The sequence below is a fragment of the Callithrix jacchus genome, chromosome 7, assembly GCF_049354715.1.
Source record: "Callithrix jacchus isolate 240 chromosome 7, calJac240_pri, whole genome shotgun sequence".
NCBI lineage: Eukaryota > Metazoa > Chordata > Mammalia > Primates > Cebidae > Callithrix > Callithrix jacchus.
In genome coordinates, this window is record NC_133508.1 from 62927015 (window position 1) to 62953453 (window position 26439).

General features: G+C 53.9%; 1 protein-coding gene across 25 annotated transcripts; it reads right to left on the reverse strand.

Annotated features, from left to right (window-relative positions):
* Positions 1-367: 367 nt before the first annotated feature.
* Positions 368-24449, reverse strand: UBXN11 (UBX domain protein 11). 25 transcript variants are annotated; one of them, XM_035308238.3, is made up of 15 exons: positions 24344-24392; positions 21483-21588; positions 20678-20706; positions 19916-20014; positions 16097-16164; positions 15571-15625; positions 15065-15141; positions 12121-12247; positions 3742-3956; positions 3387-3464; positions 2305-2425; positions 2084-2187; positions 885-958; positions 668-808; positions 368-588 (listed from the first exon to the last, which is right to left on the reverse strand). In XM_035308238.3, exons 2-15 carry the CDS (start codon positions 21551-21553, stop codon positions 384-386), a joined length of 1464 nt encoding a protein of 487 aa, XP_035164129.1. In that variant the 5' UTR covers positions 21554-21588; positions 24344-24392; the 3' UTR covers positions 368-383. The 25 variants fall into 25 exon arrangements, with proteins under 25 accessions (XP_035164129.1, XP_035164127.1, XP_035164123.1 ...); XM_035308236.3 differs by having other exon boundaries at positions 16064-16164; XM_035308232.3 differs by having other exon boundaries at positions 16052-16164.
* Between the last annotated feature and the right edge of the window lie 1990 nt (positions 24450-26439).

The window sequence follows — 26439 nt, forward strand, 5'->3', positions numbered from 1 at the left end:
AGCATGAGTCTGTCATGGGAGGTGGCTACCCACAGTGGCAAAATGGCTTTGTGCAGTGTTGAAGTGTGCCCACGAGTTGAAGAGTGGGTCTGTGCCTTTCTGTGCACAGGTATCAGCTGGCTGCACACGTTCATAGTGAGGCTTTGCTCCTTCCCTCCACTGCATCCCTCCCTTCACAGGATCCACTTAGCCCTTCTTGGGAGAAAGGAACCTAGAAGACAAAGACCCAGCAGCCAAGCCCGCCAGCTGGGGCTCGAGTTACCAAGGGGCGGGTCGGCACCGCCCCCTCCCTGGCCCAGCTGGTCCCAGGCCCTTCCTACATGCCTGGCGAGATGGCCCACCCCTGAGAGCGTGTCGGAGCAGCGGGTTGAGGGGGCGGTGCTTTATTTGGGGCTGGGGCCAGGACTGGGGCCGGGCCGGGGGCTGGGACCAGAACTGAAGTTCAGGCTGGACTTCGGGGCTTGGCGTGACCGCAGCAGCAGTGCTGCTTTGGGCACAAGGCCTGCAGCCTGCAGCGTGAGTGCATCGTCCTGGTAGAGGGTGGGCGGGAATGTGCTGAAGATCTCAAAGGCAGAGGCATCCATGGCCCTGGGGACCAGGCACAGCAGATCAGGCTGGGCCGTGGGGCCAGAGCCCCTCTGTGGTCCCGGCCCTGCCCTGCCCCCACCTGGCCTGCGATAGCAGGGCTCGCACGTCCCCGATGGTGTTGTCAGGCTGCATCATCAGTAGGAAGACCTGTTCCCCATTTTCAGATTTGATGCGCAGCATGGAGAGCGGGGGTGCCGGCGTGTTGGGCGACTCCTGGCTCCTGCACAACCCAGAGGCCATCAGTGCTTCCAGTGACCCAACACCCCCAGGCCCTCACCTCCCCTTCCTGCCCTCACCTTTCTCGCTCAGCGGCCAAGGTGGGCGTCTCCACCACTATCTCCTGGATCCGGGCAGGCAATGGGTAGCAGTTCTAGAAGGTATCAACAGAGGTGGAACAGAGCCTTAGACCCCATTTGAGTCATCCCCCAATCCTTAGAGGGACACATCCTTGACCAGGGACAGATGAGACCAGTGAGCAAAGCGGGAGGGGGTGTTCTGTATGAACCAAGACCAGAGGAGAGGTAATGGAAGGGGAAGGATGCTCTGTCTAATGGAGACAGATGATGACCAGGCTGGAAGCCTGTGGCAGCCTGGGGTCAGGGAAGGCTTTCCCTGGAAAATGACAACTGAGCTGTGACTGAAGGATGAGTGCGAGTTCTTAGAAGTGGAATGGGTGCAGGAATATTCCAGACAGCATCAACAAAGATCCTGGGGTCAGGGGAAGCTTCCTAGAGGAGGTGATGCATTTGGGCAACTCCCAGCAGTATGTGTGGCTGAAGCTGGGGATCAATTGGACTGAAAGGAAAAAGCTGGTATGAGGAGGGGCCTGGCAATGTAGGATGGGCCTTGAGTGCCAGCACAAGGAACCTGGCTTTATACCAAGAACCACTGGAAGATTTCAACAGGAAAGGTAGCCTGGAGGATGGTCAGCAGGGGCAGGAGTGGTGGTCGGAGGCAGCTGTCTGGGAGAGACACTCTAGACCCTAGACTAGGGTGGTGGGTGCTGCTAATGGGGAGAAGTTCTAGGGGTGGACAGACCAGACAGGACTTAGCAATGTGTAAGGGAGGCCTGAGAAACAGGTTTGGTGCCTTTCACAGGTGGACACCTAGAAGGAGAGGCAGGATAGGGAGTGAGGAGACAGAATGATGAGGGCCAGGTAGAGTCTGAGGGGCCTGTAGGGCCACCACGAAGGGAGTACCCAGTACTGAGTTGGATATTTTGGCTTAGACCTTGATGGGGTGGCCTGGGTGCTGGGCTCGCCCCTGGCCTGGACTCTGACTTTAGCCCTCTTACAACAAACCCAGTTGCTTCCTGGGGCCCAGCCATTGCCCTCACCAGCCTCACAGTTTCCAGGAGACAGTGGAGCAACAGCTCTGAGGGACTCATCAGCGGCCTCCAGCTTGAATCTCCAGATAGGACACTGCTCTGGCAGCTGGACCAGGGCTGATGATAAAGTTCCCTTAAGAGGGCTGGGCGAGTCAGGGTTGGCCTTACCTGCAAGGTATCCCTGATGGAGCCCCGGATGTCAATCACCTCGCCTTGCCAGATCACACACTTGGGAAGCTTGTTCAGAAATTTCTCAGCAGTCATCCTGGAGCCTGCAGGGGGGTCATTGGGAACCAAGGCCCAGGAAGGACTGTGAGTGGTGCTGGAGCCCACCTAGAGCTTGTTCTTCGGTTCCCCGGGCCCTGGCTCAGCCTGGAGGCCAAACTCACCTGGGTGCTCCTCCACCCTGTCCAAGGCCTTGCGCATCCGCTGCCGGTCCACCACATGGCCCTCGCCTGGGAAGGGATCCAGACTATCCTCCAAGTAGACCTGACTGCGCAAGTCACTCACCTGGCAAGAAAGAAGGGAGACAGCAGCGGGCTCAGCTCTTCAGCCCTTGGCCGCACTTTCATTGCTATTTGCCCAAACACATGCCAGGGTATGGTCTAATGCAACCCCCATTTTAAAGATGAGGAAACCCAGGCCTCAGGAGAGCCATAGTTCATTCTAATGTCACCTCCCTGGACCCTGCTGCTCCTACAAGCACCCATCCACACTAGCTGAATCTGCAGTACTGACACCCTCCTCAGAGACCCCCATCTCAGGAGCCTACCAGGAAAACAGAGTGTGAGGGGGTCAGGAGAGGACGAAGCCCCTGCTTTTGTCCAGTCTGCAGCACAAACCCCATCATCGTACACGGCACCTCACTTGCCTCATCAAGGGATAGCTACGAGGCCCCCATGGTGGCACAGATGCCTTCAACGCCCCCAGTCATGACTCATGCTGTTTCCTGAGCCCTGGTGGCAACATGCTCCCTCCCTGACGTGCCCTCACTGCGGCACTAACCCACCACCCACTGGAACACATAGTCTCATGGGCTCTGGTGGTGGCACCTACCCACAGGCCCGCTCTACCTTGTCCTTGAGTCCCAACATCTGTCCCCTCTGCTTTGCATTTGTGGCTCACAGCCCTGCCTCCCACCCTACCCAGATAGCTTCAGGAGGCTTGAGGGAAGCCGGGCCACTTCTGCAGGGACTGCAGCTTGTCAAGGTGTCCTGAATGCTGGGGAGGACTAGGAGGCAGTGGCCCCGCAGCCAAGGCTGTCTCCACAGTGCCAGCAGAGGGCGCTGCTTGCTGCCCAGCCTCTCCACTCCCTTCCCAGCTGGGCTTCAGGCTCATCCTCCTGGAAGGCATCAGACTGGGGTCCCCCAGGGGGCGCAGTGGCTTCCCCTCAGAATGGGAGTTGCTTCGTGAGGCTGTGTATCCCCACTCCATCCAAATCTCCAAAGGTATAGTTTGAGGGGCAGCTCACCTTAAAGGGGACCCCATTGGGGTACAGTCGCTGGAGCTCTGAGGGAAAGAAGCCATCCAGTATGTCTCGGAGGCAGCGCTGTAAGGGGAGAGGAAAAGTGAAGGGGGAGCCTGGGGCTTGCACCCACCCTGCCCTGCCACTGGTCTGGATGCCAGTCCCTGGATCCGGAGTCACCCAGTGTCACACCCTCTGGAAACATTGAGTCCCAGGGCTTGGGGAGGGACCTCTGCAGGTTGTGCGTTGGCCTGGGTGCCCTGTGGAGGGCAGGCTGGGCCTGGGGGGAGCTGGCTCCATCATCCCCAACTAACAGTGGAGAACAGGGGCACTAGCACACTGCCCCCTACACCACTCCTACCTGTGTGGAGGGATCACAGAAGGGCTGGAAGGGCCCGTCGAACATCATGATACCATTCCGGTAGAGCTTCAGCGGGATGGGCTCCAGGGTACGAAGCCGCGCCCCACCAGGCACTGGTGTCACCTGGGTGTCACCCTCTACCACCAGCTCACTAAGATCCTTCAGGCTGGCCAGCAGCCTGTCAAAGTCCACCTCAGGGGGTGCCAGTGAGTCCCCTGGCAAAGAGGACAGACAGACATCTATGAGCTGCCTCTTGACTGCCGTGTCCCAGCAGCCCTGGCCTCTGTGGCTCCCTCCCAAGCTTGGCAGTGGTCTTAGTGTCTCCTTAAGTAACTGCCTGGGGAAAAGGAAGGACAACTAACACTAGACAATAACAGCAGCTGTCTTCTATTGAGCACTTATTTTGTGCTAGGGGTTTACTATCCATCTCATCCCCAGGTCTTAAAAGCCTATCTGTAGAGGCTATAATCACTTCTGTTTTTCAGATGAAGAAACAGAGGGTTAGAGAAAGTTACATGGCTTTCGAGGGACACAGCAGTAGGCAGCAAAAGCAGGACCTGATCTCAGATCTCTGTCAGGCACTGGGTTGGCAGCTGAAAAGCAAAGGGCAGAGCTCCTGGCTCTGGATCAAGGTCTTCCGGGTTCAAATGCCAGCTCCTCCACTTCTACCTGTGTGACCTTAGACTGGTCATTTAATGCTTGTGCTGCAGCATTCTCTTCTAGAACGGGATAACAGTAGTATCTGCCCCCTAGGATGGCTGTAAGGCTCCAGGATGACCACGTAAGAGCCAGCTTGGAACACGCATCCTGTCCATGTTTGCTACTGTGTCCAACTCCACCTTGCACATGTGGTCCTTAGGCCAACCCTGAGGCTAGGAGACAGGGGTTATTTATCTCCATTTTACACATGAGGAAACAGGCCCACAGAGATGAAAAACGACTCTTCCCAAGCCACGTGGTAAATGAAAGGAGGAACTGGGAAGGGAGCCAGGGCTGACTCTCAAGTCTGTTTTCCCACCCATCTGCACCATCAGGAGAGGGAGGTCAGAAGAGAGACAAATGGCTCTTAGGGAGGATGTAGGGACAGCTGCTGGACAGAACAGATAGGGGACAGACCTTAGGTTGTGCAACTATTTCTGGGTCACAGACCCCTTTGAGAAGCTGACAAAGCTTTGGCCTCCTCTTCTGAAAAATATGTGGCACATACAGCTGTGCACTGGCTTCGGGGGAAAAGATGGAGTGGTGGGGACAGCCGTGACAGATAACAGAGCAGAAAGGTGGAGGGCAGGTGGATGCAGGCTGGGGACAGACCAGGGGCCTGTTGTGTTATCTTTGATGGGACCTGGCCCCCAAGTAAGTCATCTGTTCAGGCGTACGCTACCACATACCAGTAACTTTTGGGGCCTCGGAGAGGCTGTTTTTCAACAGGACAGGCAGGCTGCGGCAGGATGTGGGTCAGGGCTCTGGGGACTGAATTCCCTTCCCCTCAGCAGTGCAGTGGCAGTACCAGGGAGGTGCAGATGTGTTTCCTGTTGCCTTTGCAGCGGGTGAAACGGTAGGCCCCAGCTGGCCTTCTCCTTCCCCTATATTTCCTACCGTTGAAGGGGCTATCCCTGCCCCCACCTCCTCCTGGGGTTCCCCCATAGTCCCTGAGATTCCCAGGGAAAACTCACCTAACAGAATGATATCAAGACATTATTTTAACAACTAACTACTTTAAAACCAAACTGGCAAACCTGAAAACAGTAGAACAGATCATCTCATCCAACTCCAGCCTCAACCCTTTTTTTTCTCCCTTTTGTTTTTGAAAGGGTCTCCCTCTGTCACCCAGGCTGGAGTGCACCAGCATGATCATGACTCACTGCAACCTTGACCTCCTGGGCTCAACTGATCCTCCCACCTCAGCCTACCAAGTATCTGGGACCCTCTGTCACCCAGGCTGGAGTGCACCAGCATGATCATGACTCACTGCAACCTTGACCTCCTGGGCTCAACTGATCCTCCCACCTCAGCCTACCAAGTATCTGGGACCACAGGCAGGCGTCACCACACCCTGCTAATTAAAAAAAAAAAAAAAATTTGTTGTTTTGTAGAGACAGGGTCTTGCTATTGCCAGGGCTCCCTCCTCTTTATAGATGGGGAAAGTGAGGCCTAGAAAAGTCAGATGACATGGCCTGATCAGACCAGGCAGAGCCAGGAAGAGCACCAAATATGCCAACCCCTAATCCAGTGCTCCTGCCACCTCCCAGGGCCAGGGCTTTTTCAGGCTGATGAACATGGGTCATCAACATGGGATGGGGTCAGAACGGAGGATGCAGAGAAACGATGAAAGGGAAGAGAGAAGCTGCCAAGAAAATGGCCCTGGCTTAAGGAAGTAAAAGCAGGTGAGTTCAGCAGGCGTTGGATGTGATAGAGCAGAGATGAGACTGGGGCCAGGAAGAAGAACCACAGCTCTGGGCAAAGCAGCACTGAAAGAATGAGACAGGAAGAGCTACCACAGCAGGACCGCGGGAAGCCAGTCAGCCACCACCACCCCACAAGGGTTCAACAGAGGCCTGACCCGTGGATGGAGAGAGGTGCAGTCGGGGTGGGGGGGCATCACACAGGGTGAGGAATGTCAGAGGGTAAGTCCCAGGCCTGCCCTGAGCTAGCAGCAGAACTCCAATGGGAAGGCAGTTCCTCTTTCAGCCACAGCTGTCCTTTCTGCACAATGGGGAGAGGGTAAGAACCCTGTGCTGCCTGCAAGCTCCAGCTGGTGAACCTGTCTCAATGCCGACCCTGTGCCAAGCACCGGAAGGCAGGCATCACTGTTCCCGTTTTACAGATCAGGAAACTGGGTCATGCATCCTGCAGGGCCCAAGTGACTCAGCCTCAGTGGTCAGTGATCATGTAGGCTGCCTCTCAATATTGGTTCTTGGGAGGCTGCTTACTCGGGTCCCTTTTCCAGGGAGGGTGGCAATGCTGGGAGATCACCTCTGAGGCCTCATCCAACTTTGAGAGCCCACAAGCGAATTAAAATGAGGAGCAGGGAGGTCAAGTCTAAGCTCTTTGGCCCAACTCCCAAGACCCTTACTTAGCACCTGGCCTACCCAGCCTCCCCTCAAAATGCCCCTCCCCTTGCTCTCAGCTGGGCACTGCAGGGCACTTCCAAGCTCTGTGACCTTGGGCCTCTATAGGCCTCAGCTTCCTCTTCTGTACAGTGAAGACAATAAAAGCTCCCACACTTCACAGGGCTGCTGTGAGGCTCAGAAGAAGTGCTTGGCAGATGGCGACTGTTGTCCCTAGCACCACCCACTCAACGTCGGCGCAAGCTGCTCCCACTCACCCCCACCTCCTCCTGAAGCCTTGCTAGGAGCATCCCCACCCCCTGCCCACCTTGAGGCTGCATGCCTGGAGCCCTTGGGCCGGCTCCCTTGGCCCTTGTCACAGACCACTGCTATCTGCTTGCTTGTTTGCCTTTCAGCCATGCTGGGTACCCCCTTGAACTCGGGAGCGTTGAGCCCTGGGCTCGGCCCAGAGTGGCTGGGCCAGTAGAAGCAGGAGCACCCGTGCTCTGCTAGGCCGTGCCAGTCATGCCCAGAGTCCTGCCATCCTTAGGCTCAGACTCAAGTGAAGACAAGTGTGGCAAACAGTGACAATGGCATGTGTAAGTATCACTGAGGGGGCTGTGGAGCCCAGAAGTGGACCAAACCCTACCATCTCAGTGGAGAGCTGGCAGCCCCTCACTGCACAAGTGCCAGGGCACCCCAGCAGCTCACGTGGTGCCACCCTCCCTGTGCCTGTCCGACCCTCAAGCAGACAGTTGCAACAGGAAGTGGAACCACTGTTACCACACACCTGCAAGCCGGCCCTACTCTAGGCACTTTACTGCAGTCACTCTGCTCCTCAGAGGGCCCAGTGCAGGAAAGGAGGCCCTCGGGGCTGGTCGCTGCCAGAGCACTCAGCCAGCCTGTGGTGTGGCAGGATCTGAACTCAGGCCTGCAGCTCTCTCTGGCCCCTGCCACTGAGCTACGCACCACCCTGTCCCCACCTCATCCTGTGCAGACAATTGTCACAGCGTGCTCTGATCATCCAAGCCTGGGTGCATGGGCATCACAGCCAATCACACACAGTGACACATGCCCTTGCCCGTGTGCCAAGCACTGGGACAAGCATGACAACAGCTAGGTGACAGTGGCTGTCACAGTTCATTACCACATCCATTCAGTGGCCCTAGGAGCCCTTCAGCACGACTGAGGAGGAAAGGAACTCAGAGGGGGTCAGCAAGCTGCTGATCTGGAGTCTGACCCGACCTGAACCCCGCCTCAGCCAGAGCCTTTAGCCCCTTCCCTCAAGGAGAGCCCTCCCCACAAAGCCACAGCAGCAGCACAGTCCACACAGGGCAGGCGGGTTTGCTGGCCAGGGGAGATAGAAGGGGCTGAGGCACTCTGTGGGGACAGAGCAGGAGCAAAGGCTGGAAGTGGAACTGCAGGTGGGGAGGAGCTGGGTCAGGCAGCTGTGGCTGGTGGGATTGAAGGGCAGGTCCAGGGGCAAGTCACGCAGGCTGTGGAGTCAGGGGGACTCCAACCCAGACTCAGGAGTGTGGGGCTTGGGAGGAAGGAGGGAGGCATTCAAGGTGCTGGCAAGGAGAGGTGGAGCCATGGAGGGCAGCAGGGACTGACTGGGGTAGGGGAAGTGGGGACCTCAGAGGGGGATGAGAGGGTCAGGATTCTCAGGGGAACAGGAAGCAGGGAGTGAGGAGCTCAGAAAGCACCAGGAGGAGGGAAGTGAGAGCCTCAGAGCTGACCAGAGCTCTCAGCCCCGAGGCCCAACACCTGGCCCGAGTGGTGTGTGACCAGAGCAGGACTGTCCCTTTCATGTCTCCGAGGACCCTGAAGCATCTGGCACAGCATCATCCTCTGTGAAGATGGCAGAGAGAGCAGGAGAGTGAGCAATCCAGCCTGAGGCCAAGCCCCTGCATGGCTTCCCCACTGCTGGGCCCCTTCACGCCCCCACCAGTCCTCCTCTCTAAGGCAAGAGTTCCAGACTCCAGAACATTTGAATCATCCCCCCTGGCTCAGCACAGACGGCTCTGGCTCACACTCCACAAGCTTCCACCCCAGTGCCTGTGGGAGCCTCTCCAACAGAGGGAGAGCAGAGGGATCAGCAAGCATCAGGCCAGAGGGCTGTGAGCCTGAGGGCCCTGGGCAGGAGCAGGCTGGCACCTGGGGAGAGAGGAATGGGGATGCAGGGGAGAGAGAAATCCCAGGAACAGAAGCTGCTAGTGATGAAAAACATGTCATTCATCTGGCAGGAAGAGCTGAATCAAGGTCCCTCCCAAGCTGAAAAAATCAAAAAAACAAAAGAAGGAAGAGAAGGCATGGGGGGCCATGTGGCCAGGGCCTCCAATGGAGTGGGGTGTTTTTCACAAGTGACTTTGACTTGAGGCACTCAGAGAACAACCAGCCAATCAGGGCAGAGTAGGAATCCACAGAGCCAGGTCCAGAAACCAGCCATCTGGAAAGGAGCAGGGAGGTAGCCCTGGCCAGGAGGAAGGCTGCCTGGCAACAAGATGGCAGGCCACCTGAAGTCTGAGCCCCACCTGCCACGGCAGGGCCTGGGGTGCGGCACTGGTAGGCCTCTGGCCTAGACCCAGGATAGACATTCTTAGAGCACCTGTGGCCACCTGATAGGGCCTCACCTCACATTCACGCCAGGGGTCCCTGGAGAACTCTCCCCATGACACCCACCCTGGGTTCAGTTAGAGCTTTGGTGCTGGCATGCCAGGGCCTACAGTGTCCTGGGCAGCAGGGCCACGCTCCCCTTCCCAGCAACATCCGGGCCACATAGCCTCCAGCTTTGCTGTGTCCCAAATGGACTCAGCATCTTTTCTGCAGCTGTGCTCCTTTGGGTCATCCCTGACTCCTCTAGTCCCCCTCAGGTACAGATACCAAGGCCACGAATTCCACCTAAATCTCTCTGCCAGTACCTTCTCACCATCCTCACCCTCGAGCTGGACATCATCTCATCTTCTGCCTCGGTGATGGGCTCTCAGCCTTAAGTCTTGCCCCTCTCCCCTCAATGAGTCCATAGACTTTTTAAGTGCCTCCCTTTACCCATCTGTGCAATGGAATAACCCCTGCCCCTGTCAAGGCTATGAAGGCTATGAAGATGCTGGCGGGGCACAGTGGCTTACAACTGTAATCCCAGCACTCTGGGAGGCTGAGGCAGGAGGATCGCTTGCATCCAGGAGTTCAAGATCAGCCTGGGCAACATGGCAAGACCTCAACTCTACAAAAAATAAAATCAGCTGGCTTTGGTGCATGTGCCTGCAGTCCCAGCTACTCAGACAGCTTCGGTAGGAGGACTGCTTGAGCCCAGTGGGCCATGATTGTGCCACTGCACTCAGCCTAGGCAAAAGTGAGACCCTGCCTTAAAAAAAAACAAAAAAAAAAAAAAACAGAAAAAAGAAAATTCTTTGAAAGCTGCAAATGGCCAGGCACGGTGGCTCATGCCTGTAATCCCACCACTTTGGGAGGCTGAGGAAGACATATTAGAAGGTCAGGCGTTCAAGACCATCCTGGCCAACAAAGCAACACTCTGTCTCTACTGAAAATACAAAAATTAGCCAGGCATGGTGGCAGGCACCTGTAATCCCAGCTACTCGGGAGGCTGAGGCAGGAGGATTGCTTGAACCCAGGAGGTAGAGGTTGCAGTGAGCCGAGATCGCGCCACTGCACTCCAGTCTGGGCAACAAGAAAAAAACAAAAGCTGCAAATGGCGCACAAATGGGAAGTGATGTTTTTAGAACAAGTGGTGAGGGTGCTGCACCCTGAGATTTGGGGGGCTCTGGCCACAGCCCGGGCCTAAACGGAGGCAGGATTCTCCTGTTTGGAGTCTTGGTTTTTACCTAGCAGGAAACGGGAAACCAAGAAGGTGTCATCATCTTCCAAATGGGCCCCTTAGGAGCTGTGCTCCCAGAGGACCACCCCTGCCCTCTGACTTTGGAAACAAGGGCTCCTGTTTGTCAGGCCAATGGCTGCAAGTCCAGAGCCAAGCCTTCTGCATTTAACTCATTTGCTCCTGTAACTCCCAGGAAAGGAGAACACTCCTGTTTTGTTAATGAAGTGAGGCCCAGAGAAAGGAGGTCACCTCCCTAGTCACTCCTGGGATGAGAGGGCATTGAGATGAGGGCCCAGGTGTGCCTTACTCTAGTGCCTGGAGAAGCATCTTTTGGGTGACAATCTCCATTCTTTGAAGAGAATGGGCCTGGTTTTCAGAAATGGCCAGTTCTATGGACCCAAATCCATAGGAGGGGACTGTGGGGGGAAAATCCCTCTAGATATTAGTGGCCAAGTTAAAAACAAAACATGGTGGGAGCCCACAGAAGTAGGTGGATTCCAACAGCCATAGCGACCTGGAGAGGGAGGCCATGCCTGGGAATTTGGGAGTAGTTTCTAGAACAGACTGCTTTTTTTTTTTTTTTTTTGAGACGGAGTTTCGCTCTTATTACCCAGGCTGGAGTGCAATGGCACGATCTTGACTCACCGCAACCTCCACCTCCAGGGTTCAGGCAATTCTTCTGCCTCAGCCTCCTGAGTAGCTGGGATTACAGGCATGCGCCACCATGCCCAGCTAATTTTTTGTATTTTTTAGTAGAGACGGGGTTTCACATGTTGACCAGGATGGTCTCAATCTCTTGACCTCGTGATCCACCCGCCTTGGCCTCCCAAAGTGCTGGGATTACAGGCGTGAGCTTTCTTTTTTTTTTTTTTTTTTTTAAGTTGAGACAGAGTTTCACTCTTGCCACCCAAGCTGGAGTGCAGTGGTGCAGTCTCGGCCCACTGCAACCTCCACTTCCCAGCTTGAAGCAATTCTCCTGCCTTAGCCTCTTGAGTAGATGGGATTACAGGCATGTGCCACCACACATGGCTTATTTTTGTATTTTTAGTAGAGACAGGGTTTCGCCACATTAGCTAGGCTGGTCTTGAACTCCTAACCTTAGGTGATCCGCCCACCTCGGCCTCACAAAGTGCTGGGATTCAGGTGTGAGCCACTGCACCCGGCCAGAAGGATTGCTTATAAAAGCCAACAGCTTCTAGATGGGTGACTATACAACCTAAGGCAAATGAGGCCTTGCCACCTCTTGTATCTCTGGGTCTTTGACAGATAAGCAAGAGAGAGCAGAGGCGGGACTAGGGAGAAATGGGCCAGCAGGTTAAGTGCTGATGGAGGCTGAGGCCGCCCCTACACTGTGCCAGGGGCAAGGTGTGGTCTCTCCAGGGCGTCTCAGGTGGGGGGCCAGGGCATGAATCAGATGGGCCTCTGGGGAGCTGCTGGCCAACAGCAAGCTGTTGGAGAAATCCTTTTGAAGAGGGCCTGGGGGATGCCCTACTCTACCTGGCTTCCAGAACTTCCTGGCCGTCATCCAGTCCCTCTCGCCATCCTCTGAGACTGTCTTGTTCTCTGAGTCCTCCTGGTCCATGGGCTCACCCACCCACTGCAGGCCATAGTCGCTGAGGAACCGCTGTGGGAAAGAAGGGGAAGATTCCAGGGCACTGTCAGCTCAGCCCCTTCCCAGGGAAAGGCGGTGTCAGCGCAGAGCCCAGCCTCAATCCCCAGGCGACAGGGCCCCCAAGCAGACCCGACAAAGGGATGAGTGGGGGGATCTTGCCACTTCCTGGATGTGACCTTGGATAGCCACTTCAGCCCCTAGAGCCTCAGACTCCTCTTCTATAAAATGGAGATGACAGCACCTGCCACACAAGCTTAAGAGGAGGACTCAGTAAGATCACCCACGTCGGCGCCCAGCCCACACGATGGCTCGGTAAAGTCAGCCTGCTTGTCACGGGAGCCATGTGGCCTGGTGCAAGTGTGAGGAGGAGGCAGGGCTGAGGGACGTGACCCACGTGCCAGCCTCCCTAGGGCTTGGCTGCACGTCCCCTCTACCAAAGGAAACTTCTGAACTGTCTTAACGTCCACACCCCACTTCTCTTCTCAAGCCACGGGAACCTGGCTCCATCGCCACACCACTCTCAAACTGCTCAACGTGTAGCCACTGCCAGCCTTCCCACCGCCGAGTGCACAGGCATGTGTCTGTCTTTATCTCTATCTGCTAGTTTTCCTCCCATCTCCTGGGCTGTTCCTTTCCAATTTCCTTCACCGTTTCCCCCTCCCATCCAACACCAACTGGTGAGATCCCAGCTCCATCCACACATTCTCCCAAATATATATGGACAGAACCCAAATTTGTATATATGCAGATCTCACCTGAGCTCCAGACTCACATATCCAACTGTCTATACTTGGATGTCTAATCACCATGGCTCCCACCCCCGTTTCAAACCTCCCTCGCTGCAGGTTTTCTTGTCTCTGGAAATGACACCCCATCCACCTGGGAACCCTCTGTGGCCCATTCTTTTACAATGACCTGCAAGGCCTGGGATGTCCCCTCCAATGCAGCCTGGAACCCATCCGCTGGGCTCCATCTGCCGCCACTGCCCTAGTTCAAGCCACCATCGCCTTTCTCCTGGACAATCCAAACTAAAGCCCTTCAATGGCTTCCCATTCTTTCAGGACAGGATCCAGCTGGCACCACAGGTGGCTCCAAGGTGATTTGGCCCCTACGACCTCTTTTCTTTTCCCGTTCTTCTTTCTCTACACAGCCACCGACCATGAGCCAAGTTATGTGGTGGGAGGGGGCGCCTTTCCTCTCTCTAAGGCCTGGATCCTCTTCCCCATCCCCTCCTCACTCACCAGACATGTCACCCCCACAGTTGGTCCCCCAGTGTGCCTCTATGGGTGTCATCCATTTATTTATTTTTTGAGATGGAGTTTCACCCTTGTTGCCCAGGCTGGGGTGCAATGGTGTAATCTCGACTCACCACAACCTCTGCCTCCAGGGTTCAAGTGGTTCTCCTGCCTCAGCCTCCCAATAGCTGGGATTACAGGCATGTGCTACTATGCTTGGCTAATTTTATATTTTTTAGTAGAGATGGGTTTTCTCCATGTTGATCAGGCTGGTCTTGAACTCCTGACCTCAGGTAATCTGCCCACCTCAGTCTCCCAAAGGGCTGGGATTCTAGGCGTGAGCCACCATGCCCAGTGGTGTCACTCATTTAATCATGTCACAGCACTTTCTGTAGTTGTGTACCTGTGTACTCATTTGTCCCCCTCCCCCCAGGCTGGCAGTCTCATGTAGGCAGAGACCATGTCTGTCTTGTTCATGCTCTGCCCCAGGCCCACCCCAGGTAGATCCTCCAGATGAGGCTGTTAAATGAATGAAGTGATAACTGGGTGGCTGAGATGCACACAAGGGCAGTCATGCCCCCTGCCCTGAGGCTCTGGCACAGCCCTCACCCTGTGGCCACTGCTCAGGGACAGCCCCAGGTACAAACAGCCTGGAGCAGGAAGGGCTCTCAGCTGCACCTGGAGGGTTGCTGCCGAGGTCTTAAATTAGACCAGGGCTTTGGAAACCAACTCTGCATGGAGAGGGAGAGTTCTTCCTGAATCCCAGGAAGAACTTCCGGCAGGGCCCATGGAGGGGTGGGGGACACAGAGGACGTATGCATGTCTGGGACCCTTCCCTGTGCCTAGTGTCCCTCTAGTTCTCTTGCTGTTTGAATGGCTGTGTGAGTGGGGGGAAGACAGGTGACTGGGTTAACTGAGTTCTCAGTGAGCAGAACTCACAGCCAGAGGCAGCAAATGGCTTAACCAATTCAGTGCTGGGTCCCGGGTGCACAGCAATAAACAGGAGGAAATTGCTCCCTCCTTCGTGGAGTTCAGAGTCCCACAGAGAAGCGAGATGAGAAACTGAGGAAGCACAGGACGGAGAACCTACTGAGGAGGCCCCGGGAGAATGATTGAGGACAATGGAACTGGCCGGGGGAGGTGGAGGAACATTTCAGCAGAGGGAACAGCACGGCCCAAGGCCCTGAGTTGAGAAAGAGCTCCATGTGGTCACAGACTGGGAGGAAGGGCCTCATGGCTGGAGGGCAGAGTGGTTCAGATGAGATGAAGAGGCACACAGGGGCTGGCCAGCAGGGGCCACGGTGAGGACTGTGCAACTCAGTCCAGTGGGAGCCATGAGGTCTGCTAAGCAGGGGAGGGGCACATTTCAGAGTGCTGGTCAGGCTCCAAAGCAGGGGTGTGCCCCAGCCCTGATACCTCCGTGGCTCTTTAAATTCTGGGCTGGTCCTGGGTAGGGAAATGCAGGGCAGGGTCCTGGGTGGGATGGAATGAAGAGGGGCCCAGAGAGGTGGGCTCGGACCTAGTTTCTGAAGGGTGCGTGGCACAGAGCTGGGGACTGCTGGCTGCCCGCATCCCCAGGGCCCACCGCGCTCACCTCCATCTCCCCGACCTGCTGTTGCAGCTGCACACACATCGACTCCAGTTCCTCCTGCCGCTGCAGGGTCACCTCGGCTTCAGGGAAAGACAGGGATGGGCTTCAGCTGCCCCAGCAAGACACTGCCAGGTCAGCTTTGCCCTGAGGGTCACCTGGAGAAACTGTTCTGGGGATCTCCCGAACTGCCTCTTGGCCCCCTAACCTCTCCCCTGACCCTGTGGTGGGTGCCTTAATGGCCTCTAGGAGGCTGCCACCCACCACCCCCTCAGAGCCTCTTGTCCTCCACACTTCAAATGGGACTCGGACCCACACAGGAGGGCACGAAGTGACTTCAGCACTGTTCTGGATATGTCACAGCCCCTCTGTGGGCTCAGCTGTCCACACCCCACCCAGCAGTCAGCTTGATGCTCTTGATGCCAGAAGCCATTGTCCAAGATTCCAGGAACCCCAGGCCCAGGGGAGGTGCCTCACCCAGGGCACAGACCAGCCCCACAAGAGCCTCCTACCCGGGTGCTGCTGGAGGGTCTGCACTAGGTCCTCCAGGGCCGCTATCTTCTGATCCTGTAATATAAGACACAGCGTGAACACAGGGCCTGTGGTTCCCAGAGCCTTGCCCAGATGGGAAGCTCCAGAACTTTCCCTACATTGGACACTGGGGAGCAATTAGCCCCTGCCACCCTTTGGCACAGCCACTGCTCCTGGACCTCAGATAACCCTCGAGGTTCTTCTGAGTGGGGAGAGGCACAGCCCACACCTGAGGACCCCAGCATCAGAAGTCTGCTGCTCCACCCAATCCAGGGTCTACTGGGCCCTGCTCAGCTGAGGGGAAGACCCCGCCCCCAGCCTCTCAGGCCCAGGCCACACCTGGTCCTCAAACTGGCCAGGTCAGTGGGGGAGATGATCCTAGAACCACCCGCCCTAGTCCAACTCCTGGCCTCCCCAGCCCAGCCCCTCTGCCTCTCAGACCAGCCCTTGGCCCTCTCCCACCTGGGGCCCCACCTTGGACAGTATCTCATCAGTCTGGGCCTTCACCTGCTGCTCCAAGTCCCACAACTTCCTCGTCATGGAGGCCATCAGCTCCGAGTCATGGAATCCAGGGACTGCCAAGCAGACAAGGTCTTTAGAGCCCAGGCCTAGAGCTGAGGCCAAGTTGGGGGGGTGGAGGGAGGAGGACAGGGGCTGCGGGAATGGAAATTAAAGAACTGACAGCAGCTCCCACTGGCATCTTAGGAACTGTTCTAAGCACTTCATTTAGATCAGCCCCATATAATCCGTGAAATACACCCATGAGACAAACGAACTGTTTTAGGAAACTGAGGTATATATAGAGGGAGCGAGTAATTTGTCCAACATATACAAGGAAGTGGTGTGACATATGTGACATATGGGCCACATCACCCTGAAGCACTGCCAAAAATTTCACCCTCAGTCTGATCAAACCTCCAAATCTAGTGTCCAGTTGGTAGGCAAAAGGGCAGATAGAGGACTGAGGCTAACACCCCATGGGCAAACCACCAGATAAAGCCAGAATTCTGGAAACTACAGAAAACAGTAGCCAGGACTCTTCAAAATGTCTGGGTCACTTTTAATTTAATTTTTGGTTTTTTCTTTTTTTAAGAGATGGAGTCTTGGCCGGGTGCGGTGGCTCATGCCTGTAATCCCAGCACTTTGGGAGGCCAGGGCCGGTAAATCATGAGGTCAAAAGATCAAGACCATCTTGGACATGGTGAAATCCCATCTCTACTAAAAAGACGAAAATTATCTGGGCGTGGTGGTGTGTGCCTGTAGTCCCAGCTACCCAAAAGACTGAGGCAGAGGAATCGCTTGAACCTGGAAGGCAGAGGTTGTAGTGAGCCAAGATAACACCACTGCACTCCAGCCTGGTGACAGGGCAAGACTCAGTTTCAAAAAAAAAAAGATGGAGTCTTGTTCTGTTGCCCAGGCTGGAGTACAGTGGCACCACGACCATAACTCACTGCAGCCTTGAACTCCTGGGCTTGAGGAATCCTCCCACCACAGCCTCCCAAGCAGCTGGGACTACAACTGCACACTATCATGCCTGACCAATTTTTAAAAAATATTTTTTGTATTTTTAAATGCCTGGACAACAAAGCAAGACCCTTTGTTTGTAATCCCAGCACTTTGGGAGGCCGAGGCAGGTGGATCATTTCAGGCCAGGAGTCCGAAACCAGCCTGGCCAACATGCCACAACCCTGTCTCTACTAAAAGTACAAAAATCAGCCGGCATGGTGGCATATGCCTGTAATCCCAGCTACGCAAGAATCGCTTGAACCCAGGAGGTGGAGGTTTCAGGTTTCAGTGAGCGAAGATCGCACCACCGCACTCCAGCTTGGGTGACAGTGAGACTCTGTCTCAAAAAAAAAAAAAAAAAAAAAAAAGTATGAGAATGAAGAAAAGAGAAACATACAGGAAGAAGCAGGCCTTTTCTTTCTCTTCCCCGGACACTGTCCTTTCTATGTATGAAGCAGAACTGCAGACATCACTGTGCAACCACATGAGGCTGACATGTCAAGGCAGGTTCAATGGAAAGATGGAGAAACCTGAGCCCCGATGATGTCTTTGAGTCACTGAATTAACACTCCTGGAGCTGCCTCTTTAGGACTTCTCCACGTGTGGGATAACAAAGCTTCCTAATGTTCCTGTTGGGTGAGGAAGGGTTTTCTTTGACTTATAGTTAAATGTGTCTTGACACAGAAACATTTGGGAACTGTCTGCACATGGGGTACAGGTGAGCTCAATGGGGCACAGTGGACACAGAGGAGAACCCAGGCCAGAGGAACATCACATTGAAAAGTTGAGTGCCCAGGTGCGGTAGCTCCCACCTGCAATCCCAGCACTTTGGAAGGCCGAGGCGGGCAGATCACCTGAGGCCAGGAGTTCGAGGCCAGCCTGGGCAACATGGGGAAATCCCATCTCTACTAAAAATACAAAAATTAGCCAGGCATGGTGGTGTGTGCCTGTAGTCCCAGCTACTCAGGAGGCTGAAGTGGGAGGACTGCTTGAGCCTGGCAGGTGGAGGCTGCAGTAAGTAGTGGTTCGTGCTACTGCATTCCAGCCTTGGCATCAGAGCAAGACAGTCTCAAAAAAAAAAAAAAAAAGCTGTAGGGGAAAGAAGGAGCTGGTGATGACAGCTAAGAGGCAGAGCCTAGGAGCAGTGGACAATGGGTGGGCAGCAGCTTGGTGCCTAAGAACTTGGTGGGGGTCCTGAGAAGGAAGGAGCAGTGGACAGTGTAGGATGCTGTTGGCAGACAAGTGAAATAGGACAGACCAGTCTTCATATTACCTTGGTAGGGAGAGATACTGGCTGGGAGTGGGAGAGGAGGGGATGACAGGGGAAAGCAGGGAGAGGACACCTGTAGCTCTTTTAAAGAGAGAACCTGGTTGCCATGGTTATTACTGAACGTGACCCGGCTGGGTGTGGTGGTTCATGCCTGTAATCCCAGCACTTCGGGAGGCTGAAGCAGGAGGACTCTTTGTGCGCACTTTGGGAGGCTGAAGCAGGAGGACTCTTTGTGCCTAGGAGGCTGAGGTTGCAGTGAGCCATGATCACACCACTGCACTCCAGCCTGGACAACAGAGCAAAACCCTGTCTCAAATAAAATAAAAAAGTTGGGCCAGGCGTGGTGGCTCACGCCTATAATCCCAGCATTTTGGGAGGCCGAGGCGGGTGGATCACGAGGTCAAGAGATCGAGACCATCCTGGTCAACATGGTGAAACCCCGTCTCTACTAAAAATACAAAAATTAGCTGGGCATGGTGGCGTGTACCTGTAGTCCCAGCTACTCAGGCGACTGAGGCAGGAGAATTGCTTGAACCCAGGAGGCGGAGGTCGCAGTGAGCAGAGATCGCGCCATTGCACTCCAGCCTGGGTAACAAGAGCGAAGCTCTGTCCCAAAAAAAACAAAAACAAAAAAAGAAAGTGACCCCAGCCAGGGTGTAGGAGATCCCCACTTTGTGATTAAATGGCTGCTGGACCTTAGGCCAGGCTCCTCCTGTCTCTTTTTCTGCCTCAATTCCTCCCACTGGTAAAATGGAGGGACATGGTAGAGGATCGGCAGGCCCTTCCCTAGGGCTGGCCTCCTGATCGGCAGCCACCCCTCTGAGCATGCCGTGTGACAAGCGCTGGCTAGGGGCTTTCCACCAAGGAGCATATCATCAAATCCTCCCAACACGCTGCCCTCAGTGTTCCCATGCCCACCTCACAGAGAAGGCAACAGAGACAAAGAGAAGGGAAGTTGCTTGCTCCAGACCACGGCTAGCGAGCTTGTGGAAAGTGCTAACCTCAGCCCCAGCAACCCCAGATGCCGCCCAGCACTCAGCGCCCAGCACTCAGCGCAGCTCATCCCTGCCTGCCCACATCTCGCCTTTTCTCAGACCTGCTAAATCCCTGCTCTGGGAAGCCACTCTGATTAGCCCCATCCCACTTGAGGCACCTCCTTGAACTCAGCATTGCCACAGCCCTCTGCCAACGGTGTAGACCATGCTAAGCAGGCTAGCTAGGTGACTTTGGGCTTTGCCAGAGCCCTGCAGAAGCAGGAAGCTGAGCTCTATCCTCAGGCCCTTCATACCTCCCTGACCCTGAATCCTGGGCCCACTAATATCATACCTGGTAACTACAGCCACAGCCTGGCCTGGGGCTGGGCCCTGAGCTAAGGGTGAAGCTTGTGTGGCTTTATGCCAAGCCACGTCCTGGCCACTATCAGCCAGGAGTGGGAGAAGCTGCCTCAGACCCAACAGGTGAGAGGAAGGGCCATGCCTCCCCCTGCCTTGCCCTTTCTGAGGCCCCCTCCTGCTGCCGGGACCCAGACCCTTTCAGGCCTCTGCTCTCACCTTGCCGACTCACAGGGGCACCTATGCCACCATAGCAAGAAGGGATTGAGATCTTTTCTTCTGAGCCACGCCCATCACTCAACATGTCCACCTCATCTTCTGCAGACAGGGATGCCTAGGTCACCGCTCTGGGCCGAGGCCTAGAGGAAACTCAGGCCCTGGGCCCTGGCCAGTTCGAAGCAGCCTATGTACTGCACCCCGGGGAGTAGGAGGAGAGAATTCACCAGGCTTCGGAGCAAGGATCCAATAGAATGGGCCTGTTTTTGGAGTTCTTCCAGCCCAGCTCCCAGGGGACCTGCATGGCCAATGCCAATGCCATGGTGGGGTGTTGGGGGCCAGGGATCCGAAGGCCTGAGCTACAGGAGTCAGGGTGGCAGTGTGTGGATTGGCCTCCCAGAGAAAAGGCTGTCACGCTGGAGGAGGCTGGAGGGGTAAAGGTGGCTGGGTACAGACCCCTGGGCTGGGTAATCTCTTGGCCCTCCCATGGTTTCTAGGCACATACTAGCCAGTCCTATAGTGGGTCAAGGGTTTCAAATGTTAGTGGCAATATCTTGCCAAGGGTGTGGGGTCTCCTAATCTGAGAGCTTACAGGAGGGAAGCCCAGCCCTCAGGGAGAAGAGCGCAGGAGCTGCAGACAACACGGTGGAGGCTGCTGCTCCAGCTGACAAGGGCCTTCGTCGTGCACTTTCTCTCCATCAGCCCAACTGTAGGAGGTGCAGGCACATGAGAGGTGAAGAGGGTGTGAGGGCAGGGCCCACTTACCATCTCCGTAGATGCGGATTCCTCGCCTCCTGGGAACCCAGGCAGGAAGAAGGAAGAAATATAAGTTAGGAACCCTGGAATGATACCAGGGATAGCGTTCTGGGCACCAGACTTCAGCCAAAGCTCAAAGAAATGGAAGCAGGCCTCTGCCTCCTGAGGACTTCCAGCCCCAAATCCCAGCCCTAGCCTGGGGTGAGCCAGAAGACAGGCTTTGAGGTGTCTGACTCTGCCCAATGGAGGAGGATGGGGAAGGGGTGAGAAGACCAGAGTATTAGGTGGGAAGACTATAAGGCTTGCAGAGCTCATGAGCTCAGCCCCAGCTCTGCTGTGCAAAGGCTGAGGCCTGTTGCTTAACCTCTCTGAATCTCCTAGGCCTTAGAATGACTCAAAGTGGTATTCCAAAGAGCAAGAAGGAAGAGAGGTAAAAAATGTTTTGAAAACATGAAAGTGCTAGACAGATATAAAAGATTCCCTTTACTGAGAACCTTACACAGGGCCTGGCCCAGGATGGGTCCATAGACCATCTGTGTTTGCAGAATTAATCAATGAACAGGGAACAAACAGATGGGATGCTAAGCCACTCCTACAGGCCCCATACCTTACTAAAAGCACAATCCAGTTCATGCTTAGATCTGAAGTTGGGCACCCCAGAAGAAGATGTAAAGAAAAAGACAGTGGTCAGGGAAGGCTATGTGACCATTCTTTGTATTCCCCAAGACACTAGGAGTCATTATCCTCTGGCCATGGGAGGATGGAAGAGGACACAGGAGCAGGAAAATAAAGACCCCCGAGGCTGGCTCCTTACCCAGGAGTCACAGGTTCCAAGGGCAGGGGCACTTTCCGGGTCTTGCTAAGGGAGGTCAAAGGTGAGCTCATAGTTCCACTTCTAGAATCCAGCTGTCAGGAACTCCCTAGAGGAATGCAGAAAGTCAACCCTTGGGGACAGAGGCAACAGATTCAGGGCTCCAGGCCCAGGGAGTAGCCTGAAGTTGCCTCTTCCCTGGCTCTTCTTCCTAATGGGAAGCACTGTGTAGGCAAAAGTACCCTTTGCCTCTTCCACTGCCCCGACAGAGGTTTCCGGAAGTTTCTGTTATCTGACTGCTCTTCTGGGAATACGGCTCTCCACTCTGACCTGAGAGACCTTTGGTCTGATGGTGCTTGGGAAAGGGCAGTGAGGATGGGATGGGATGGGATGGGATGGGATGCAGAAATGAGTCAGAAGCCTGGGACTTCCTCAAACTTACAGCCTGGGAACACTACTACCCAGGAGGCTGTCCATCCATCTGTGAGCTGGGTGGCACAAAGCCCAAGTGTCTCCTTCCTTCCCACCAGAAACCATGTGCCACTCCCAACATCTCAGAGCCAGAGAGGGCAACCCACAGGCAGGATTCACACCAAGATTAGGACACCAAGTTCTGCCACTCACTGGAGCAATCCATCTTCAGTTTCTTTTAGTGTAAAATAGTGTAGTAATAGTACAGACGCAGGCAGGGTTCTGAGCAGATTCAGAGAGAACAGAGAACGTCCAGCCCAGCACCAAGCTCAAAGAAAGCACTGAAAAATGTGAGCTGGGGCTGCTCTGAGTTTTTGCCATTGCTGGCACATAAAAGGCACTCATAAATGTTAAGTTTCCTTTCCTTCCCTCTTCCTTCTGGAAAGAGTGCACTTGAGGGACATCACTGAAGGCTACTACTCTATTCAGTAAATGAAGCAGATTAAGTCACTAATATCTAGAACTAAAGGACCTCTACTAGGGAGGTTTTGGAAACGAGTCTCACTGTGCTGCCCAGGCTCATCTCCCATCTTGCCACCTCCCACACTTGAGCCACCTGAACTGCTGGCAATGCCTCAAATGCACATGTGTCCCCACTGCCTCAACTCCCCACTCCTACCTGCACCCTTCCCTTGGCCAGCTAACTCTTTTTTTCCCCCCTTCAGTTTGTTTTTCACTTATATTTTAGCTTTTTATTTGAAAATTATTATAGATTCACAGGAAATTAGGAAAGATCTTTGTATTCTTCACCCAGCTCTCCTCAGTAGTTACATTTTATAACTACAGTGCAATATCAAAATCAGGAACTGACATTTTTTAGACAAGATCAAGTGCGTTCAGGGTGGTATGGCCGTAGACACTGACATTTTTTATACAGTTTGTATGTACAGGTCTATGCTGTTTGATCGCATGGGCAGATTAAATCACATAGGTCAAGTCACATGGGTAACTACCACTGCAATCAAGATACAGAACTATTCTAGACCCACCAAGATCTCCCTTGTGGCCCTCTTTACAGTCACACCCATCCTGCACCCCTCCCCCAGCCCTAACCACTGGCAACCAGAATGCTATTTTCCATCTCCATAATTTTCTTACTTGAAAAAAGTTATATAAAAGGAATTATACAGTATACAAACTTTTTCATTTGAGATATAATTCACATATTTCACCCTCTTATGGTGTAAATTTAAGTTTTTAGTATATTCACAGAGCTGTACTACTATCACCAGAATTTGAGAACATTTTCATCAGTCTTAAAGACCCTGTATCCTTTAGCAGTCACCTCCCACTTACCCTCTAGCCCTCACCCTCTTTCCCAGCCATCCTTAGGCAACCACAAATCTACTTTCTGTTCTATAGACTTGCCCATTCTGCACATTTCATATAAACGGAATATATACTGCAATATACCAAAAACGATTGAAATTTACATTGTAAAGGAGTGAAGTATATAGTAGGTGAATTATATCTCAATAAAGCTGCCATAGGGGAAAAAAATTCCTAAACCAAACCCAACATCTTTCCTCAAACTCACTTTCTCCCACTTCTCCCTTCTTGATGGTACCCCGTCACCCAACCAGAACATTTTTCTCTCCTTCCTTCCCTCTTACACCACACCCTGCAGGTTAAACTCTCTCACACACAGCTGCCCCTTTCCATGCCCACTGTCGGCCATCCTAGTAGGACTCTCACTGCCCATTCTAGGGGCTGTCACATGGCCCTCAACTGACTTTCCTACTTCCAGTGTCACTCCAGTCCAATCAGACACTGCCTCCAGGTTAATCTTCTCCCTGATTACGGGGGACACTGCGGGCAAAGGCTGCATTTCCCCACCCGTTTGGGGGGACTCCTGAGGGCAGGGCTGTGTCTCTTTCTCCTTCAGAATGGGGAGCCCTGAGGACATGTCTACCTCTTTCACTTTGGGGCTTCCAAGGGCAGGACTATGGCTTCCTCTCAGGCCGAAAGCTCCTTAAGGTAGGTTTGTCACCCACTTCAGATCCGGCTCTAAGAGCAAAGCTGTGTACCATGCCTCCACATCTTTGGGACCGACCTCAGTGCTGTGCTTGACTTACAACATCCTTCTTCACACCTCCTCGGCCTGTCCGTCACCCCCAGGGCCCAGCGCTGTGGCGGGGACACAGTTCGACCTGCTGCCAGCAGTCACTCCCTAATGCCCCCAAGGACGCGCCCAGGGAGCGACGTCTATCACAACCTAACCCAGCCCTGGCAGCCGTGTCGCCTACTCCCGCCTCCAAGCGTAGTCTTGGTAAGCAGGGTCTCGAATCTCTCCTGTGGGAGCCGCGGAGCTCGCGGGCCCTCGGGGCTCTCGGGGATTGGGCTCCAGCCTGCGTGGAGACTCCAGGAGCAGAAAGGTCTTGGGCCAGACTCACCACGCAGGACCGCTAGCCGTCCAGCGGTGCCGCCATCTTGTTGTCACGCGGTTTCCTAGGCGACCAGGACCCATGCACTTCTCATTGGCTAGTTTGAGGGAGGCCTGAGCAACCAGCAGACCTCAGAGGTGGATACAGTCGTCTATACTCGGATTCTATTGGCCCACAGAGTCGGCATTCTTCGTGGGATACCACGAATCCCAGAATGCACCGCTCTGAGCGTGCTCCAAGTCCAGGGAAATGGCGGGGGGGGAGGGGTTGTTGGTTCAGACCCACAGGTGCGGGAGGAAGGAACCTGGGATTAGGTTAATGAAACTGCTGGAAGCCTCTGGACCTGAATGTGTGAGCCCGGCAGTGCAGCTATTTTGCTAAATTGATCTTGGGGGGAATTATCCCTCTTAGCCTGTTTCCCCATGTTCAGTATTACAGTACTTCGCTTTCAGGATGGATTGCAGTGATGCAAGTACTTAATAACTGTTTTTTGTTATTGTTGTTGCTTTTTTTTTTGAAGGAAGGAAGGATCTAATAAATGTTTCTTAAATCTGAGTTTCTGTGATAATTCCTTGACCAGATTTGCGCCCGGATTTGCACAAATTCTAGTCTTTTTTTTTTTTTTTTTTAAGAATTGGGTAAGACAATTTCCCCTCCCTGAGCCTCACCTGTAAAATTGTACTGGATTAGACTCAGTCACCACAGCAGCTAAAGGCAGTTAAGAGCACGAACTTTGGAACTGGGAGTCCTGGCTCCTGACTATGTGTTCTTGGACACTTTATACACCTTAGTTTTTATATCTGTAAAATAGTGCTAATACCCACCCCCACTGGATTGCTATAAGGATTAAATAAGAGAATGCAAAGTACATGATTTTAAAGGGGAAAGCCGAAACAAACAAAAACACTTGTACACAGCACTTTCTCAAAAACGTTTCCTGCTGTTCATCATCATCATCATCATCATCTCTCCTCCCTTTCAGCTGTGATGGTCTGGGAGTTGATGATTCCTGATCTCAGGCACTCACTTCCTTGTGCCCATATTCAAAAGCCCCTTTCTCTGCACAACACAGAGTGCCTTTTTTTTTTTTTCTTAAGTAATTTATTTTCCATTTGACTTTCTAACCTACCACACATTCAGGGAAGGGCAGGCTCTGCTCACTGCAACCTCTGCCTCTCTGGCTCAAGCCATCCTCCCACCGCAGCCGCCAGTGTAGCTGGGACTACAAGCTCGAGCAACCACGCCCAGCTAGTTTTTGTGTGCTTTTTGGTAGAGATGGGGTTTCGCCATGTTGCCCAAGCTGACTTTGAACTCCTGAGCTCAATGAACTCCCGAGCTCAAGCGATCCGACCATCTCTGCCTCCCAAAGTGGACAGCATTCTTTATATGCAAATTGGAAGCTAAAGAGAGCTACCACTACTGAGTGCCTTCCAAGTACTAGATGGCAACATTATGAAATTTACAGATGAGAAAACTGAAGCTCAGGGTACTTTGCATATGATTATAAAGCAGAAGTGGATTCAAACCCAGAACAGTCTGCCTCAAGAATCCATGCTCAGTTCGGGTGCGGTAACTCACGCCTGTAATACCAGCACTTTGGGAGGCTGAGGTGGACGGATCACAAGGTCAGGAGTTCGAGACCAGCCTGGCCAACACAGTGAAACCCTGTCTCTACTAAAAATACAAAAATTAGGTGGGCATGGTGGTGGGCACCTGTAATCCCAACTGCTCTGAAGGCTGAGGCAGGAGAATCACTTGAACCCAGGAGGTGGAGGTTGCCACTGCATGCCAGCCTAGACGAAAGAACGACTCTGTCTTAAGAAAAAAAAAGAGTCCATGCTCTTCCTAGAAACTTTCACTCTGGTAAAGCAGGCAGGCGTAGATAAGCCAAGGATGCAGGTGGATCAGACTTAATGCCAAGGGAGGAGTCTATGCGGAAAGTGTGACTGGAAAGTGGAGGTGGAAGGACCTCTTGTTGCCGAGCTGCTCCCAGAAAGTTTTCTGAGGTTTTAGGTCTATGAAGATGAGAAAGTCTGAGATCATGCTGGGGCCAAGTGTTTTTTGGGGTTGGAGCTGTAGTCAGGGAGAGTAGCAATTTCATACTG